Source organism: Oncorhynchus gorbuscha, unplaced genomic scaffold (assembly GCF_021184085.1).
Source record: "Oncorhynchus gorbuscha isolate QuinsamMale2020 ecotype Even-year unplaced genomic scaffold, OgorEven_v1.0 Un_scaffold_6:::fragment_4:::debris, whole genome shotgun sequence".
Classification (NCBI taxonomy): domain Eukaryota; kingdom Metazoa; phylum Chordata; class Actinopteri; order Salmoniformes; family Salmonidae; genus Oncorhynchus; species Oncorhynchus gorbuscha.
This window is the reverse complement of record NW_025745435.1, coordinates 54,204-72,478: the sequence shown is the minus strand read 5'-3', so window position 1 is coordinate 72,478 and position 18,275 is coordinate 54,204. Positions and strand designations below refer to the sequence as shown.

General features: G+C 42.2%; 1 protein-coding gene across 6 annotated transcripts in view; it reads left to right on the top strand.

The window, feature by feature from the left end:
* The window catches only part of LOC124019000 (guanine nucleotide-binding protein G(I)/G(S)/G(T) subunit beta-1), a 49,244-nt gene that overhangs the window by 23,865 nt on the left and 7,104 nt on the right, over positions 1 to 18,275 (top strand). The window contains exons 1-10 of one of the 6 annotated variants that reach the window (XM_046334330.1): positions 8,266 to 8,285; positions 8,841 to 9,157; positions 10,009 to 10,110; positions 11,595 to 11,633; positions 12,260 to 12,366; positions 15,953 to 16,016; positions 16,250 to 16,412; positions 16,841 to 16,907; positions 17,147 to 17,348; positions 17,793 to 18,009. In XM_046334330.1, the coding sequence (XP_046190286.1) occupies positions 10,054 to 10,110; positions 11,595 to 11,633; positions 12,260 to 12,366; positions 15,953 to 16,016; positions 16,250 to 16,412; positions 16,841 to 16,907; positions 17,147 to 17,348; positions 17,793 to 18,009 (916 nt within the window). In that variant the 5' untranslated portion in view covers positions 8,266 to 8,285; positions 8,841 to 9,157; positions 10,009 to 10,053. Of the gene's footprint in view, positions 1 to 8,159; positions 8,286 to 8,840; positions 9,158 to 9,198; positions 9,345 to 9,402; positions 9,552 to 10,008; positions 10,111 to 11,594; positions 11,634 to 12,259; positions 12,367 to 15,952; positions 16,017 to 16,249; positions 16,413 to 16,840; positions 16,908 to 17,146; positions 17,349 to 17,792; positions 18,010 to 18,275 lie in introns of those variants that run through there. The other 5 variants (XM_046334329.1, XM_046334332.1, XM_046334327.1 and 2 more) reach the window with 5 other exon arrangements.

The following is an 18,275-nucleotide window of genomic DNA, read 5'->3' as shown; positions in this document are numbered from 1 at the left end:
ACTTATTCTGTGCAAGAAATAAATATTCCAAACATAGACTTGGAGAGTTGTGGGGTACAATCGATCCCAAATGAATACAACCACAAGCATTAAAAAAAAAGGTTTTACGCAATAGATCAGAACGTTTAGCTTAAAACTATTGGGCGAAGGTCGAGAGTCGTGCGTCCTCCGAAACACGACCCAGTCAAGCTGCACTGCTTCTTGACAAAATGCTCGCTTAGCCCGGAAGCCAGCCGCGCCAATGTGTCGGAGGAAACGCCGTACACCTGGCGATCGTGTCAACGTGCATGCGCCTGGCCCGCCACAGGAGTCGCTAGTGCGAGATTGGACAAGGACATCCCCGCCGGCCAAAACCTCCCCTAGCCCGTATGACGCTGGGCCAATTGTGCGCTGTACCATGGGTCTCCCGGTTGTGGCCGGCTGCGACAGAGCCTGGACTCGAACGAGGATCTCTAGTAGCACTGCGATACAGTGCCTTAGACCGCTGCGCCACTAGGGAGGCCCTTCTCGTGAAGTGTTTTGATTTAGACTTTCTAATACATTTGCATTGATGTCTGAATTATTAGAGGGACAATGGAGTGCCGAGTACCAGGCATTTAGCAAGTTTGGTAGGCTACTATTGACCAGCAGCAACATCAGAGCTTGGAGAAGCCTAATTACCTTGACTATGACTAAACGGTCACATGGAATTTGACTGCCTTCATGACTCGTGACTTCCAGTGTGGCTGTAATATTTAGATTATTCCGGTTTACCATAAGAAGTAGTTTTGCTTTAAAAAGTCAGTGTATTTGGTCACTTGGTTGGGATGGTGTTCTTTGGCTTGCAAGCCTCTCCCTTTTTCCTCCAAACATAACGATGGTCATTATGGCCAAACAGTTCTATTTTTGTTTAATAAGACCAGAGGACATTTCTCCAAAAAGTACTATCTTTGTCCCCATGTGCAGTTGCAAATGGAAATTGATGTAAAGTATATCACTAGCCACTTTAAACAATGCTACTTACCCTACATTACCCATCTCATATGTATATACTGTACCCTATATCATCTACTGCATCTTTATGTAATACATGTATTACTAGCCACTTTAAACTATGCCACTTCGTCTACATACCCTACATTACTCATCTCATATGTATATACTGTACTTGATACCATCTACTGCATCTTGCCTATGCCATTCTGTACCATCACTCATTCATATATCTCTATGTACATATTCTTTATCCCTTTACACTTGTGTATAAGGTAGTAGTTTCGGGATTGTTAGGCTAGATTACTCGTTGGTTATTACTGCATTGTCGGAACTAGAAGCACAAGCATTTCGCTACACTCGCTTTAACATCTGCTAACCACGTGTATGTGACAAATACATTTGATTTGATTTGAAACCGTAGTCTGGTGTTTTATGGTGGTTTTGGAGCAGTGGCTTCTTCCTTGCTGTGCAGCCTTTCAGGATATGTCGATATAGGACTCGTTGTACTGTGGATATAGATACTTTTGTACCCGTTTCCTCCAGCATCTTCACAAGGTCCTTTGCTGTGCTGGGATTGATTTGCACTTTTCGCACCATAGTACGTTCATCTCTAGGAGACGGAACACGTCTCCTTCCTGAGCGGTATGATGGCTGTGTGGTCCTATGGTGTTTATACTTGCTTACTATTGTTTGTACATATGAACATGGTACCTTCTTCGGGCATTTGGAAATTGCTCCCAAGGATGAACCAGACTTGTGGAGGTCTACAATTTATTTTCTAAGGTCTTGGCTGATTTCTTTTGATTTTCCCCATGATGTCAAGCAAAGAGTCACTGAGTTTGAAGGTAGACCTTGAAATTCATCCACAGGAACACCTCCAATTGATGTAAATTAGCCTATCAAAGCTTCTAAATCCATGACATTTTCTGAATTTTCCAAGCTGTTTAAAGGCACTGTCAATTTAGTGTATGTAGACTTCTGATCCACTGAAGTTGTGATAGAGTGAGTTAAATGAAATCTGTCTGTGAAAAATGTATTGTCATGCACAGGGTAGATGTCCTAACCAACTTGCCAAAACTATAGTTTGTTAACAAGAAATTTGTGGAGTTGTTGAAAAACATGTTTTAATAACTCCAACCTAAGTAACTTCAACTGTAAGTGTGTATAGCACCGATCTCTCAGGCTGCAACCTTAAGAGGCTCCCAGCAGTAGTGGCAAGTTGATTGGGTCTGTGCGCCTGCTCCGCTGGGTTCTTAATGTTGTGAAGGTTACCACACCCTGTTACGCTTCACCAAGGGGTTAATTAGCAGGTTTCCTCCCAATCGTCCTCTGCTTGTTAAATCTCATTAGGCTAATCTGGCTCTGTACTCCCTCCGCCTCTCCTCCCTCTCCTCTATTCTCCTGTGCACAAGAACATCTCCCTAAATACCCACCCAGCCTTCCTCAGTCCCCTTCCTCATGCCATGGGGAGGAGCTTCCCTCTTCTTTACACCACAACAGCCCAATTATGATTTGGCCGTTATCTATAAAAGACAAAAATATAAACGTGTTGGGCCTGTGTTTCATGAGATCCCAGAAGTTTTCCATACGCACAAAGCTTATTTCGCTCAAGTTTTTGTACAAATTTGCTTACATCCCTGTTAGTGAGCATTTCTCCATTGCTAAGAATACTTCTACCTGACAGGTGTGGCATATCAAGAAGTTGATTAAACAGTATGATCATTGTGCTGGGGACAATAAAATGCCATTCTAAAATGTGCAGTTTTGTCTCAACACAATGCCAAAACTGTTTTTAGGGAGTGTGCCATTGTCTTTCTGATTGCAGGAATGTCCACCAGGGAATTGAATGTACATTATTCTACCATAAGCTTCCTCCAACGTCGTTTTAGAGAATTTGGTAATATGGCCAACCGGCCTCACAACCGCAGACCACGTGTAACCACACCAGCCCAGGAGCTCCACATCCATCTTCTTTATCTGCGGAATTGTCTGAGACCAGCCACCTGGACAACTGATGAAACTGAGGAATATGTCTGTGTAATTAAAGCCCTTTTGTTGCGAAAAACACATTTTGATTGGCTGGGCCTGGCTCCCCATTGGTTGGACCTATGGCCTCCCACTCCCACCCATGGCTGCACCCCTACCCAGTCATGTGAAATCCATAGATTAGGGCCTAATGACTTTATTTAAATTGACTGATTTCCTTATATGAACTGTAACTCAGTAAAATCATTGAAATGGTTGTTTATATTTTTGTTCAGTATATTTCCATTTTGAATCAAGCCGGTCTGTTTTAATGTATTTTTTATGTGAATAACATTTGCGTACATACTGGGGGTAGGAGAAATTGGGTGCTTAGAGAAGTGATTTGACTGCTTTGTCTCAGAACCTATAATGTGATTGGAAAGGTGGCTTAGCAATGACTATCTTATCCACTTTTATTCTGATCAAATCTATAGCTGTCATTGCATGTGAAGTAATTGCCACTGGATGCTTTTGAAAATGAAGGAATTCCTCAACAGTTTCTATGATTCTTTTATTAGTAGAGGTCGACCGACTATTACTTTTCAACACCGATACCGATTATTTGATTAATTGGACGATTCTTAAAAAAAAACATTACATTTTTTATTTGTAATGACAATTACAACAATACTGAATGAACACTTATTTTAACTTAATATAATACATCAAAATTAATTTAGCCTCAAATAATGAAACCTGTTCAATTTGGTTTAAATAATGCAAAAACAAAGTGCGATATGTGCCATGTAAGAAAGCTAACGTTTAAGTTCCTTGCTCAGAACATGAGAACATATGAAAGCTGGTGGTTCCTTTTAACATGACACTTCATTATTCCAAAGTAAGAGGTTTTCAGGTTGTAGTTAATATAGTATTTATAGGACTATTTCTCTATACAATTTGTATTTCATTAACCTTTTGACTATTGGATGTTCTTATAGGCGCACTAGTATTGCCAGTGTAACAGTATAGCTTCCGTCCCTCTCCTCGCTCCTACCTGGGCTCGAACCAGGAACACATTGACAACAGCCACCCTCGAAGCATCGTTACCCATCACTCCACAAAATCCGCGGTCCTTGCAGAGCAAGGGGAACAACTACTCCAAGTCTCAGAGCGAGTGACCTTTGAAACGCTATTAGCGCGCACCCTGCTAACTAGCTAGCCATTTCACATCGGTTACACCAGCCTGATCTTGGGAGTTGATAGGCTTGAAGTCATATAAACAGCGTAATGCTTGAAGTACAGCGAAGAGCTGCTGGCAAAACGCACTAAAGTGCTGTTTGAATGAATGCTTACGAACCTGCTGGTGCCTATCAATGCTCAGTCAGACTGCTCTATCAAATCATAGACCTAGCTATAACATAACACACAGAAATACGAGCCTTAGTTTCCGGATTCGACCATATTAATGACCTATCATCTCGTGGGGGGGAATAAAAGTTTTTTTCTTTCAGTGAAATACAGAACCGTTCTGTATTTTATCTAACGGGTGGCATCCCTAAGTCTAAATGTTCCTGTTACATTGCACAACCTTCAATGTTATGTCATAATTATGTAAAATTCTGGCAAATTAGTTCGCAATGAGCCAGGCTTGCCCAAAATGTTGCATTTATGCGCGCAATGAACGCAAGAGAAGTGACACAATTTCACCTGGTTAATATTGCCTGCTAACCTGGATTTATTGTAGCTAAATATGCAGGGTAAAAAAATATACTTCTGTGTATTGATTTTAAGAAAGGCATTGGTGTTTATGGTTAGGTACAGTCGTGCAACGATTGTGCTTTTTTCGCAAATGCACTTTTGTTAAACCATCGCACTACGTTGCATCGAGTATATGCAACACAGGACACGCTAGATAAACTAGTAATACCATCAACCATGTGTAGTTATAACTTGTGATTATGATTGATTGATTTAAAAAAAAGTTTAATGCTAGCTAGCAACTCACCTTGGCTTCTTACTGCATTCGCGTAACAGGCAGTCTCCTCGTGGAGTGCAATGAGAGGCAGGTGGTTAGTGTTGGACTAGTGAACTGTAGGGTTGAAAGATTGAATTCCAGAGCCGACAAGTTAAAAATCTGTCGTTCTGCCCCTGAACAAGGCAGTTAACCTCTTGGTCCTACCTATCTAGACATCTGGAAATGCAAATGCACTATGCTAAATGCTAATAGTACTAGTTAAAACTCAAACGTTCATTAAAATACACATGCAGGGTATTGAATTAAAGCTACACTTGTTGTGAATCCAGGCAACAAGTCAGATTTTTAAAATGCTTTTCGGCGAAAGCATGAGAAGCTATTATCTGATAGCATGTAACACCCCAAAAGACCCGCAGGGGACGTAAACAAAATAATTAGCATAGTCGTCGCTACACAAACCGCACAAATAAAATATAAAACATTCATTCCCTTTGACCATCTTCTTTGTTGGCACTCCTAGATGTCCCATTATCACTATTGCGTCTTTTTTTCGATTAAATCGATCCATATATAGCCTAGATATTGGAAATGCGTTGCCTTGCGTCTGTTTGACCAAGAAAAAAAGCCTAGGCAAATGACAAGACTCTAGACAATGTGTGGAAGCTGTAGGTATTGCAACCTCAGCCCCATTAAATGTGGTTCACCTTTATCAATGGGTTCAAGTCGCGCATGGATATATATTTCCATTTTCAGTGATCAGATTTTCCTGCGCTTTTCGATGAAACGCATGTTCTATTATAGTCACTATTATAGTCTATTATAGTCACAGCCGTTTAACCAGTTTTATAAACGTCTGAGTGTTTTCTATCCACACATACTAATCATATGCATATACTATATTCCTGGCATGAGTTGCAGGGCGCTGAAATGTTGCGAGATTTTTAACAGAATGTTCAAAAAAGTTGGGTAGGATTAACAGGTTAACCCACTGTCCCTAGGCCATCATTGAAAATAAGAGCGTGTTCTTAACTGACTTGCCTAGTTAAATAAAACATTTTTTTTCCCCCTCCGGCCTAATCTGTGTCAAAAAATACAGATTTCAGATTGTTATGAAAACTTGAAATCGGCCCTAATTAATCGGCCATTCCGATGAATCTATTTATTAGGCTTCCCTAAGCCAAATAGCAGTACAATGTGGCATCAGGGCTTGACACGGTAGTAAATGCTGATTTGCTTCTTAGGAAGAAGAAATGCCTTTAAAGTGCTGGTCCCCCCTAATTTCACTTCCCTCTCCCTATGTCACTGCATTGTGCTTGATGGAGCCAATAGAACTGGCTGGAAAATGTGAAGTCTGCTTCCCTCCTCCACCACCTCTCTAAAAATAGAGGCTGAGAGAGAAGGCAGCAGCATTGAGACACACTATCAGTGGGCCTGCCAGCGGTTTCAACACACTCCCACCACCAGAACAGAAAAAGGCCCTCTGAATCACACCTCTGCCGCCATCACAGAGCTCCCCCACAAATAAATATCACACTTACATTACCAATGTAGACTCCCCAAGCTGCCCCTAAATCCCACTTCTGCCACCATTTACAGAGCCCCCCTCTACTCATATTTCTGCCACCATGGTTGGTTTCAATGCCATCTGTTTGACCAAATTCCATCTCAATTTGAACATATTAATGTCCCCTTTTTTTCTTCATGTAACTGACTATTGTAATGGGACCTCTTATTTTGTCACCACCAACATCCAATATGGCCCAATAAATAAATCTTAGACATCCCTAAGCTTATTCAAGGCACCTTGTAGTAGGTCTGGGCTGTATACCGTTTTTTGCGATAAACCGGTATTGATGCATGGACCGGTTTGGGTTTTTACTTTACCTTCTATACCAGTATATGAATGTTAGGTTTGCCATATGTGATACGCAGTGTGTAACGTCCGTTTTTATAGTTTACTTCGCTTCTTGAGTTCTCTCTCCACTCTATGCCGTTTTCCACACAGACCTAGCCACGCCCCCTGTCACTCAAGGAGCGCATTTGAAGTTTTTCAACCACGAGACACTTGAGTTCTGTCTGCATGGTCAATGCCTTTGCAACACTGTTGATGAAAACGATAGTTGTCACTGCTTCTTAATATAATTCTACTGGCATTCTAATTACACTATTAGCCCGTGTTTCTTACATCTGCAAACAGCTAATTAGAATTTTCTTAGCAAGTTGTTCCTAAATCTTGTTAGGCATTAATGCTAATTCCTAGCTAGCTAATATATGTACTGAATAAGCGCAAGCGTAATTAGCCATACAGTCTAATAATACCAGTGATTGTGTAGACCTAAATCAGCATGTTTGTGCAACAGTGTCTTCTAAATTAGAGGTAAACGCAAAGAAAGCAAATGTTAGCTACTAGAAGTAGTTAAGAGAGAACATTCAATGTACCGAAAGATTATAGGGTCCCCTAGGAAACACCTATCAACAGTTTCTACCCTGTCACAATAAATCCTCCCTGGCATTTTTATTCGTTGTCATGTCGAACACCACTGTATTGAAAGTGCCCACTATTATATTCTAACTATATAATTAGAATAGACATTCTATTCTCATGATTCCAATAGTTAAAAGAATTTTGCTCTAAATCGCAAGTCGAATTGCAACATTTGGTTAAAAATAAGGCCCATATTACTTGCCCATATTGTGCAGTCCTACGTGGCAGTGTGGAAATGATCTCAAATGCAGAAATTGATGAAAATTATTACTTTTGGGGGGGTTGAAGTTGAATTGAACAGTATAAAACATTGAATTGAACAGTATAAACAGTGTAAATCATAATGGAGAAAGACCCATTTTGAAATCACTTAATGTGTTGCCACCCTAGGGTCACACACTACTCAAAGCAAATGTAGAACTTTTATTATTAAAAAACATAAAATATAGCCAATTTTGTAATTTTTTAAATACTGTGATATAATATTTTGGCCATCTCGCCCAGCCCTACCATGTAGTTTAGAATACTCAGTAGACCTTACTACTCACTTCCACTTTCTCTTATTTTGCGTATTTTGTTGAAATAGCATACAGATCTGCCTGTACGGCTTTGGTTCTGGGAAGGGCCACACGCAGGCCATTCTAACTGGCTCTCGTCAGGGAGAAGACAAGGAGAGTTAGTAATATTATCATGACACATTTTTATCAACATGATTAGGGGTTTAAGTCTCATTGCTTAGAAGTAGACCCAGTAAGCCTGTGAGCCAATCAGGTGGCAGGTAGCTGCTGCGATGGCTCAGGTGTTTGAAGGATAAGGTACTTCATTCAGAAGGTCTCCAAGCTCTTAGGACACACGACCCTTAGAAAAAGACCGAGAGAAAGGGAGGTAAGGAAAATAGACAGGATGGTTGAAATGTTTTGCAAAACTCTGAAACTGTTATAGTCTACATACTTGGACTAAGGAATGTGGATATTTGTGTGTCTTTAACTGTGTTATCAGTGACAAAGGTGGATGTAATGGTTTCCCCCCAATGTTTGCACCAACCAGTTTAATGAAATGCTTAGTTCTATATGCATTACCTATGTACATTGAAGATGTTAAGATCAATTGCCTCATTGGCTGAATTCCTTTATCTCTGTCTTGGTCAAACCTACAAATCGTAAGGAAGGAAGCCTGTTAATGTACTAACACAAAATACATTGTTCTTGTAAAAACCAATGGCAACTGGTTGAGGATGACATTGGGTTATTTTTTGTTTGTGGAACCAGTTGGTAGAAATGTCAGATGAGCATTGTTGGATAGTGATTGAAGGTAGCATCGGTGCTTAGACAATAATGACCTTCAACCCAGACTGTCAATATGTAGAACTTCCAAATTGTACTGTAGCATTTATCACTACACTAAGTAGCCTATATTTTTGTGTTTGTGTTTCGTCTCCAGACAGTGAAAGTGTCAGGGCTAAGCCCGTCCAACAGAGGATTGGGGTCAGCGGGATAGCCACTGCTTTTAGGATCATCAGCAGGTTTTGTCTTAACCGGATTTGGTTGGAGGAGCTGAATCAACTGTGTCCCAGGATTACAGGAATGACATTGGGAGGAGAATTCTGAGCCCACTGACCAGGGCCAGAGAGTCTGAGAGCTGAACTAGTGCTTGTCCTTGTCACCTGAGCACCTCTATGCTAGAAGTAGCTCACAGAACCCACCAGGCTTCTCTCTTTTCTCGCTCCAGCCCTCTCTGTTTGGCAAGCCAAAGGAGGGGTATGTTCTCAATGTTTTCGCAGACTGAATGGATTTCCGCCAATGGATTTCAATTTTGCCTCCGTTGTCCAGGAATGGCTACCGGCCAGTCTATCGAGAGGGGATGGGATGGGGGATAGAGAAATTCTGCATCATTTTTGGAAATGGTGATCTTTAGCACAAACTAGCTGCAGAATCCTGTTGCTAGGTAACCATTTCTTGCTGGCAAGGACACATCTTGGTTTCTCTAGGGTTGGGATTCTGGGTTGGGATTCTGTGATTCCCAGTGACTTTGTGTGACTTTATGAATCTTTCGGGGGAATGATGTGTGATTCTGAGCAGGAATTGTCTTTACTGTGAATTTTATAGATGCTAGTGTATGCTGAGTCCAAATGCCAAATTTTCTTCTCAACAGGTATGTTCTTGGATGTTACATGAAAATGTGATAGGAAGCTTAATTTTCTTCTTTCACAACACAAAGGTATTAGCTTGAAAATATATTCTCCTATTTAGAAATAGCATCTGACCATAACATGGTCTCTATGTCTGGCACATTCAACCCTAGTGCCCTGAGCTCGTCCTTGCTATTTCGGGAATTGCGTATTGAGCCCGTCTCAGGGATTTGGACACTCACTTGTTAGGGACCCCGTAACAGCTGTTTATTTAGCTGCCTGTGTGTACCAGACCTGGTTTCAGAGGGAGTTTGCTTGAGCCTGCCTGGAGTGCCAGGTGGGCTGGGTTTGTACTTTTAGGATTTTTATCAGATTGTAAATACGGTTTGAACCCTGGTCTGGTAAGTAACACTAATTACTAATAGGAAAAACCGTGTGAACAGGGTGTTGAGCTTGTCTCTCCTCTTTCTCGCGCCTCAGATCAGCACGAGTCCCGGCGGCGGAGCGAAGCACCCCATTAGGAAAATGAGCGAACTAGACCAGCTACGTCAGGAGGCCGAGCAGCTCAAGAACCAGATCAGAGTAAGTCCTCTACAATCGTCCTCTCCCTGATTTCTTCTCATAAATGCATTGTCTGTGCAGTGATTTTACATAGAGCCACTAGAGGGCACTACAATTCTGACAGATGTCCCTAAAGCCTAACACATACTTTGTTCTCAGTTGAACATTTACATTTTAGCACTTAAGAATGCTAAAATCAGCGTTATTTCCTCTATCAAAATATAACATACTCGTGCATCTGTTTTAGTCTCAGCCAATTATCTTGTAACAAGCTAGCTAAATGCTGTGAAATCTCTGCAAAATGCTAGCTGGATAGCAAAAGTGAGGAAACATTTTTCAGTAGTGATAAGTTTAAACACCAAAAATAACACAATTGGGCTTGTGGTCTAGTTTGAAATTGAATTGTTTTGGGATGTTTAAACGCATCTCATTTTGATAGTGTAGCCATGATCTGACAAATTAACAAAAAGTTGAACTCGCAGGGCCTAGAGCCCCACCTTCCTTGCCTTTCTCCCCTTGCTATTGGGCTCCCCTTCTCTACTGAGTGATTACATCACTATGCATGTTTGATGCTGTAGTGTGTTTGGCTTTGCTCTTCACGGCCTGCCTTTCCCCTATCCCACATGATTTAAGGATACAGCAATATATGATTCACGGATACAACAATGCAAACCCTGAGATTCAGAATGTGTCTAGTGGCATGTATGTATTGCTAGATTTTAATCACTGTGTGCTCTGGGTAGATTGACAAACAGCGAGTTAGAGGAATGTGTAGTATGGTAAGGTGTGTATGTTAGGGAGATTTATCTAAATGTTTGCTGGGTGTGGTGGTCTGTTCAGTGTTGCATAGGTGTGTGTCTGTAGGGTAGATGTTTGTACGAGTATTTCTGTATCCTCAGTGTGTAGAGCCGCATTAAACTGCTGTTCTAATTTTGTGTGTCTTAAGGACCATGTATTCGCTGGGATATGTATAGCTTGATTGTTTAGTGTTATGATTTTATGAACAGTTTGTCTAGATATGTTTAGCATGTGGAATTACACTGATGTCACTGCTGTTTTATATGGATTGAGCAACTAGCACCTCAATGGCACAATTTTCTGACTGTTCACATTTATCTTGATTTGAAAGGAAATATGCTTAAGTGCACTGGATTTCTGTGACATTGGCACATCTTTATGTTAGATAATGGTAAGGCCTTGGTTGGACATGGACCTGCATGGGGATCCATACTTGAGACCCAAGTAGTGCGCTACCAGATATTAAATGGGCAATGGGTTCAGTCAACACTGAGCCCAAATAAGTGGGTTTAGAGAGGCAAGTGATGGTGTTGTTTATCAAGTCAGCGGGAATGGTAATTTTATTTCCGTGATGGCTGAAATGATTGGCTCAACACTTTGATTCATTGAGGTGGAGAAATTGTCACGTTATCAAAATGTTATGTGGAATAGAATAAGGACTTGTCTATTTAGATCAGTGATAATGAAATGTAACTATTTTTTTCCAGGATGCCAGGAAAGCGTGTGCGGATGCTACCTTGTCTCAGGTAACAGACCTTCCCACCTTACACCACAAATAGATCCCATAGAGTGCAGTTCAGAAATGAGGATGAAGGGGATGGGGAACCAATATAAAGCCTTCCTCATTATTCAGGATACAGGTGAAGGGCCATGTTAAACCTGTTGTCAAAGCCTAGTAAAGGTTAACTGGGATAGGTAAGCGAGATGCACTGGGGTTCAATGATTCCATGGCTCAAAGGCTGTCCTTAGATAGCAGCAGAGATAGCTCACTAGAATAGAGCCTGCTATTGCTAGGCTATTTGTCACCCAGCCAACAAATGCTAGAAGCAGCAGCACCCATTCTCATGTACTTCTATAAATGCAACATGGGGGCTGATGAAGGAAAGGCAATTGTTTCATAGAAGAGAACATGGTAAAAAGCATCCCCATTTCCCATGCAGATACACAGCCTGTTTTGATGGTGGTCCTTCTGTAGCTCAGTTGGTAGAGCATGGCGCTTGTAACGCCAGGGTAGTGGGTTCGATTCCCGGGACCACCCATACGTAGAATGTATGCACACATGACTGTAAGTCGCTTTGGATAAAAGCGTCTGCTAAATGGCATATATTTATATTTATTTGATGACCATGATTGTCCCCCCCCCCCCCTTCAGATCACAGCAAACATCGACCCAATTGGCCGAATTCAGATGCGCACTAGAAGGACACTGAGGGGGCATCTGGCTAAAATCTATGCCATGCACTGGGGCACTGACTCGAGGTAATCTTATTTAGCCACATTCTGTCTGTTAACTACATGATTCAACCCCTCTCCCTAAATCCAGGAAGTTGCCATAAAAATATGTTGATTTCCCCCCGATTTGTATCTTGTGTAGCTTCCCTGTATAGAGTTTCCAAGATGACTCCCTCGCAATTTAAAACCTAAACAAAAACATTAACGAGTATAACTTTTATGCTGTGTGTTTGTGTCACTTGTGGTTTGTTTCATGTGTACTGTGTGTGTGTGTGTGTGGGGGGTGGGGGTTTGGTGGGGTATGTGTGTAGACAAAATGGAGTAGTCCATTGTTTAGTAGTGTGCCTGGCTGCTCTTCCCTGAGTGTCAGTCAGTGCTGGTAACTCCTGTGTTCCTGAGCTTAGGGGGCCTTCCCAGGAGCCCCCAGCCCAGCAGCTCTCATCTCAGCAACTAATAACACTCCGCTCCATAGAGACGCCACACACACACACGCAACACACTCACCCCAAACCAAATTGCGTTGTCATCTCTTTGTTGCTCCGATTCATTTTTATCAACCCACCCCCAATTAAAAGAAGAGATCATTCTTTACGGGTGAGCTCACAATGATGCAACAGAAAATGATTACAATTATTATTCCCCCACCTTCATTGGTAAGGCATATTACTGTGTATTATTGTCTTTGTTTTGGGGGGTTGACGACTCTAAATAGTCTACCTTTAGTGAAGTGCAGTCGACCAGATAAGGAAGAATGGAGAGATGCAAGTATTGACCCAGAGTCGGGTGCTATTTCGGCACAGGGACTCTGTCTCCCTCTGGTTTTTATCCAGACTATATCACATCCGGCCATGATTGGGTGTCCCATAGGTTGGCGCACAATTGGCCCAGCGCTGTCTGGGTTTAGCTGGGGTAGGCCGCCATTGTAAATAAGAATTTGTTCTTTACTGACTTGCCTAGTAAAATAAAGGTTAAAAAAAATACATACATACATACATACATACATACATACATACATACATACATACATACATACATACATACATACATACATACATACATACATACATACATACATACATACATACATACATACATACATACATACATACATACATACATACATACATACATACATACATACATACATACATACATACATACATACATACATACATACATACATACATACATACATACATACATACATACATACATACATACATACATACATACATACAGTTGAAGTCGGAAGTTTACATACATACTTAGGTTGGAGTCATTAACTCGTTTTTCAACCACTTCACAAATTTCTTGTTCACAAACTATAGTTTTGGCAAGTCTGTTAGGACATCTACTTTGTGCATGACACAAGTCATTTTTCCCGAAAAATTGTTTACAGACAGATTATTTCACTTATAACTCACTGTATCACAATTTCAGTGGGTCAGAAGTTTACATACACTAAGTTGACTGTGCCTTTTAAACAGCGTGGAGAATTCCAGGAAATGACATGGCTTTAGAAGCTTCTTATAGGCTAATTGACATCATTTGATTCAATTGGTGGTGTTCCTGTGGATGTATTTCAAGGCCTACCTTCAAACTCATTGCCTCTTTGCTTGACATCATGGGAAAATCAAAAGAAATCAGCTGAAATCTCAGAAAATCAATGGTAGACCACAAGTCTGGTTCATCCTTGGGAGCAATTTCCAAACACCTGTAGGTACCATGTTCATCTGTACAAACAATAGTATAAACACCATGGGACCACGCAGCCGTCATACCGCTCAGGAAGGAGATGCTTTCTGTCTCCTAGAGATGAACGTACTTTGGTGCGAAAAGTGCAAATCAATCTCAAAACAACAGCGAAGGACCTTGTAAAGATGCTGGAGGAAACTGATACAAAAGTATCTATATCCACAGTACAACTAGTCCTATATCGACATAACCTGAAAGGCTGCACAGCAAGGAAGAAGCCACTGCTCCAAAACCACCATGAAAATGCCAGACTACGGTTTGCAACTGCACATGGGGACAAAGATTGTACTTTTTGGAGAAATGTCCTCTGGTCTGATGAAACAAAAATAGAACTGTTTGGCCATAATTACCATTGTTGTGTTTGGAGGGAAAAGGGGGTGGCTTGCAAGCTGAAGAAAACCATCCCAACCGTAAAGCACGGGGGTGGCAGCATCTTGTGGGGGGTGCTTTGCTGCAGGAAAGACTGGTGCACTTCACAAAATAGTTGGCATCATGAGGATGGAAAATGTTTTTAAAAACATGGTATCATGCACAGGGTAGATGTCCTAAACGACTTGCCAATACGTTAGTTTGTTAACAAGAAATTTGTGTAGCTGTTGAAAAACAAGTTTTAATGACTCCAATCTAAGTGTATGTAAACTTCTGACTTCAACTGTATGGTAATAATAATTATAGCGCCCTTCCTGGTGGGTTTCCTTTAATTGACCCAGAGCATGGGTCTATTCATGAAGTGTCTCCGAGTAGGAGTACAAGTCCTCAAGTTTCTTGGAATGCCTCTGTTCACATTGAGGTGCAGTCGTCTAATAGAAAAGCAGAGGTAAATCCAAATGCCAATGTGTAATCAGTAAATGTAAGTGAATAGAGCAGCGCAAAGCTAGTAGAAGAGCGCTATTTAATTCCACTCCTGCTTTATTGCAGGCGTGTTTGGAAAGTCAGATAATGCGCTGCAATCTCTGCTAAGCATCTTACTCACTCTGGAGAAACTGAGTGGACAGTGACACACCGACCGTGGTTCAAAGTAAACTTTCCACTAGAGCTTATTTTTTCAAAACTCACCTGAAGCGAAAATAAATCCATACAGGCCTTGTTTATTAATTATTTGAAAAATGTCCTAGTTTTTTTTCTTCAAACGTGCTACTTTGACCCTCTTTGAAGCAGGCAACAGTTTAGCGTGCAGGAGTTGGAAGGCTAGTGTACCTGAGGCAAACACCTAGCAGTGTTTCATCACCCTCAACCAACAGAAGATAGTTTCAAACCACAGAGACAGGAAGCATTGAATCACTGCCAGTGCTGAAGCTACTGCTTCTAACTCACTCTTACAGTTTTACACCCACCACACCCATAATATAGGCTTACCTACCTTTTCCTTCCTATTATGTGTGATAGGGATGTTGGACAGTAAAGAAGTGGGTGTGTGTGTTATCGTGCGTGTGTTAGCATGTGTTTATGCAAGCGTGTGTTTATGTTAGCATGTGTGATTTGCATACACTGAGTGGGTCCGAAGGGAGCTAATGTTCCCCAGCCAGCCATCTCTGGCCATAAGGGCCTGGTTTCCGTGGCGACTCTTGTTTGATTTGCCCAGATAGTGGTGAGATGCTCCCCAGCCATAAAGACCCCTGGAAACCACACCACCCCTAAAATGCAAAACATGGTTTCACCCTATGTTCATAGGGAAGCAGTTATGTGTTTGCGTGCCTGTGTTCTGCTTGATTACTTTATTATTAACAGTTCCAAACGTAACATGTTTTGTTTGGATTCATGGTGTGTGCATGTCATTCATGTGCCCTAGTAATACTAGTGCTCTTAAGATTTCCTTTAAGATCACTGGTTTAATCATGTCTCTTCTTTTGCGCCGTAGGCTTTTAGTCAGTGCCTCCCAGGATGGTAAACTCATTATTTGGGACAGCTACACCACAAACAAGGTACGGTTGACCTGTCCACATCTTTAAGAATCAAAAGGAAGCACTCACATTTGAATGCATTTTTATTTCACATTTTTTAAATTTGAGGGCAACTAAACAAAAAAAGATTCTCTACCATTTGTTGTTTCATGACCTAGGATGTCCAGTATATGTGACATGTGATATAGGCTTCCCAGTATATGTGGTCCATGCTTGCTTGAATCAAATCAAAAGTTCCCGCCTGTCTCCCTCAGGTCCACGCCATCCCACTGCGCTCCTCCTGGGTGATGACGTGTGCCTACGCCCCCTCTGGGAACTACGTGGCCTGTGGAGGCCTAGACAACATCTGCTCCATCTACAACCTCAAGACCCGCGAGGGCAATGTGCGTGTCAGCCGTGAGCTGGCCGGACATACGGGTACGGTAGTCACCCCTAATAACTACCACAGTGTGTACACACGGACAGCTCACCTGTAACACAGGATAGACTATGGTCAACGTTCAGTTTGCAGGAGAGATATTGTTTATGCACTAGATTTTTTTTTAAACCAGTACCTTGGAAGCATTGGATATGTTCAATGCCACTTATTTCAGTCTCATGACAGGAGCTGTGTCTGTCTAGTTGCTGTGAAAAGGAACATTAATGTTATTGAGCTGGTTCTGTTGTACACATTCACTTCTTATAAACTATTTGTACCCTTCAGGGTCAAGCCTATAATGTACAAACTGTGATGTTGTTCAATTAGTGTTTCCTTCTGTCTTGAGATCATTTCCCCTGTGTGTTGTGACTGCTTCTCAATGCTGACTGACTGACTGACTTACTGTCTGTTCTGCTGTGGCATCCAGGTTACCTGTCCTGCTGTCGCTTCGTGGATGACAGCCAGATTGTCACCAGCTCTGGAGACACCACCTGGTGAGTGAGGGAACTGTGCCTGCCTGGGCAACAGGCAAGGAAGAATGGGGATGTGTATCCATCCATCCACCATGTTCACTGAGTGGATATGCCAGTTCTGCACTGTTGTGTTGATAACATTTTGAGTGTACATGAAAAGGCAGATATCTGAATGCAAACCAGGAGTATGACAAGGCAGGCACTCCAACTCCCCTCAGATGTTTTCTCTTTTCTCCTCCCTCCCACTCTCCGTCCACCAGTGCTCTCTGGGACATTGAGACGGGCCAGCAGACGACCACATTCGCCGGCCACACTGGTGACGTCATGAGCCTGTCGCTGGCGCCCGACACCCGGCTGTTTGTGTCCGGGGCATGTGACGCCTCCGCAAAGCTTTGGGACATCAGAGAAGGAATGTGCCGACAGACCTTCACCGGACACGAGTCAGACATTAATGCCATCTGCGTAAGTCAATCACACCGCTCTTCAACCTACATTGCTACACCTTCATTTAAAACGGAGCCGCAAACTCTCACCTGTGATGCCAGTGTCTTTTGTCACCTGTGTTTCCGCTGCGGGCTACCTGTGGTAGTCTTTTGCATTCAGACGTACAGACTTCAAAACAGACATTGTATACATACCAGCTTGTTAAATGGTGGTCTATATTTATGTCCATGTGATTGTGGACATATCTATTGTCCATTGGCAACTTTAGTATGCGTGGTCACTTGGTCAATACCAAATGCTTATATTATGAAAGGTATCCTCATTACCAATGTATAGCACCCACCTTGGTGATGCTGTGGCAGCCATTATGTACTAGCTCATACAAACACACCGCATGTGTAGCGTTGAGGAATTTATCAGACCAAACCTCACTGTTTCTCCCCCTTCTTTCCCTCCCTCCAGTTCTTCCCCAACGGCAACGCCTTTGCCACGGGATCGGACGACGCCACCTGCAGGCTGTTTGACCTGCGCGCTGACCAGGAGCTGATGGTCTATTCCCACGACAACATCATCTGCGGCATCACCTCGGTGGCTTTCTCCAAGAGTGGCCGCCTGCTGCTCGCCGGCTACGATGACTTCAACTGCAACGTGTGGGACAGCCTCAAGGCTGACCGTGCAGGTGAATGCCGTGCAAGTGTGACGGGGTTAAAAAGCAACCTAACCAGAGGTCTAGAATCAGGTCCCCGTACTCCCCAATCCCATCCTTAATGGTTAGGGGGGAAACCACTAAACTGACTCTAGATCTAGAGCCAACTTCATCCTACTTTGAGGCGGCCATGATGACAAAAGTCGGGGGTACAGTGGCAGAGCAGTGGTCAAGCTACATTCTGATGGTTGTACACACCTATATTTGATGTCATCAGCACCTCCAGGTAGTGGAGCAGG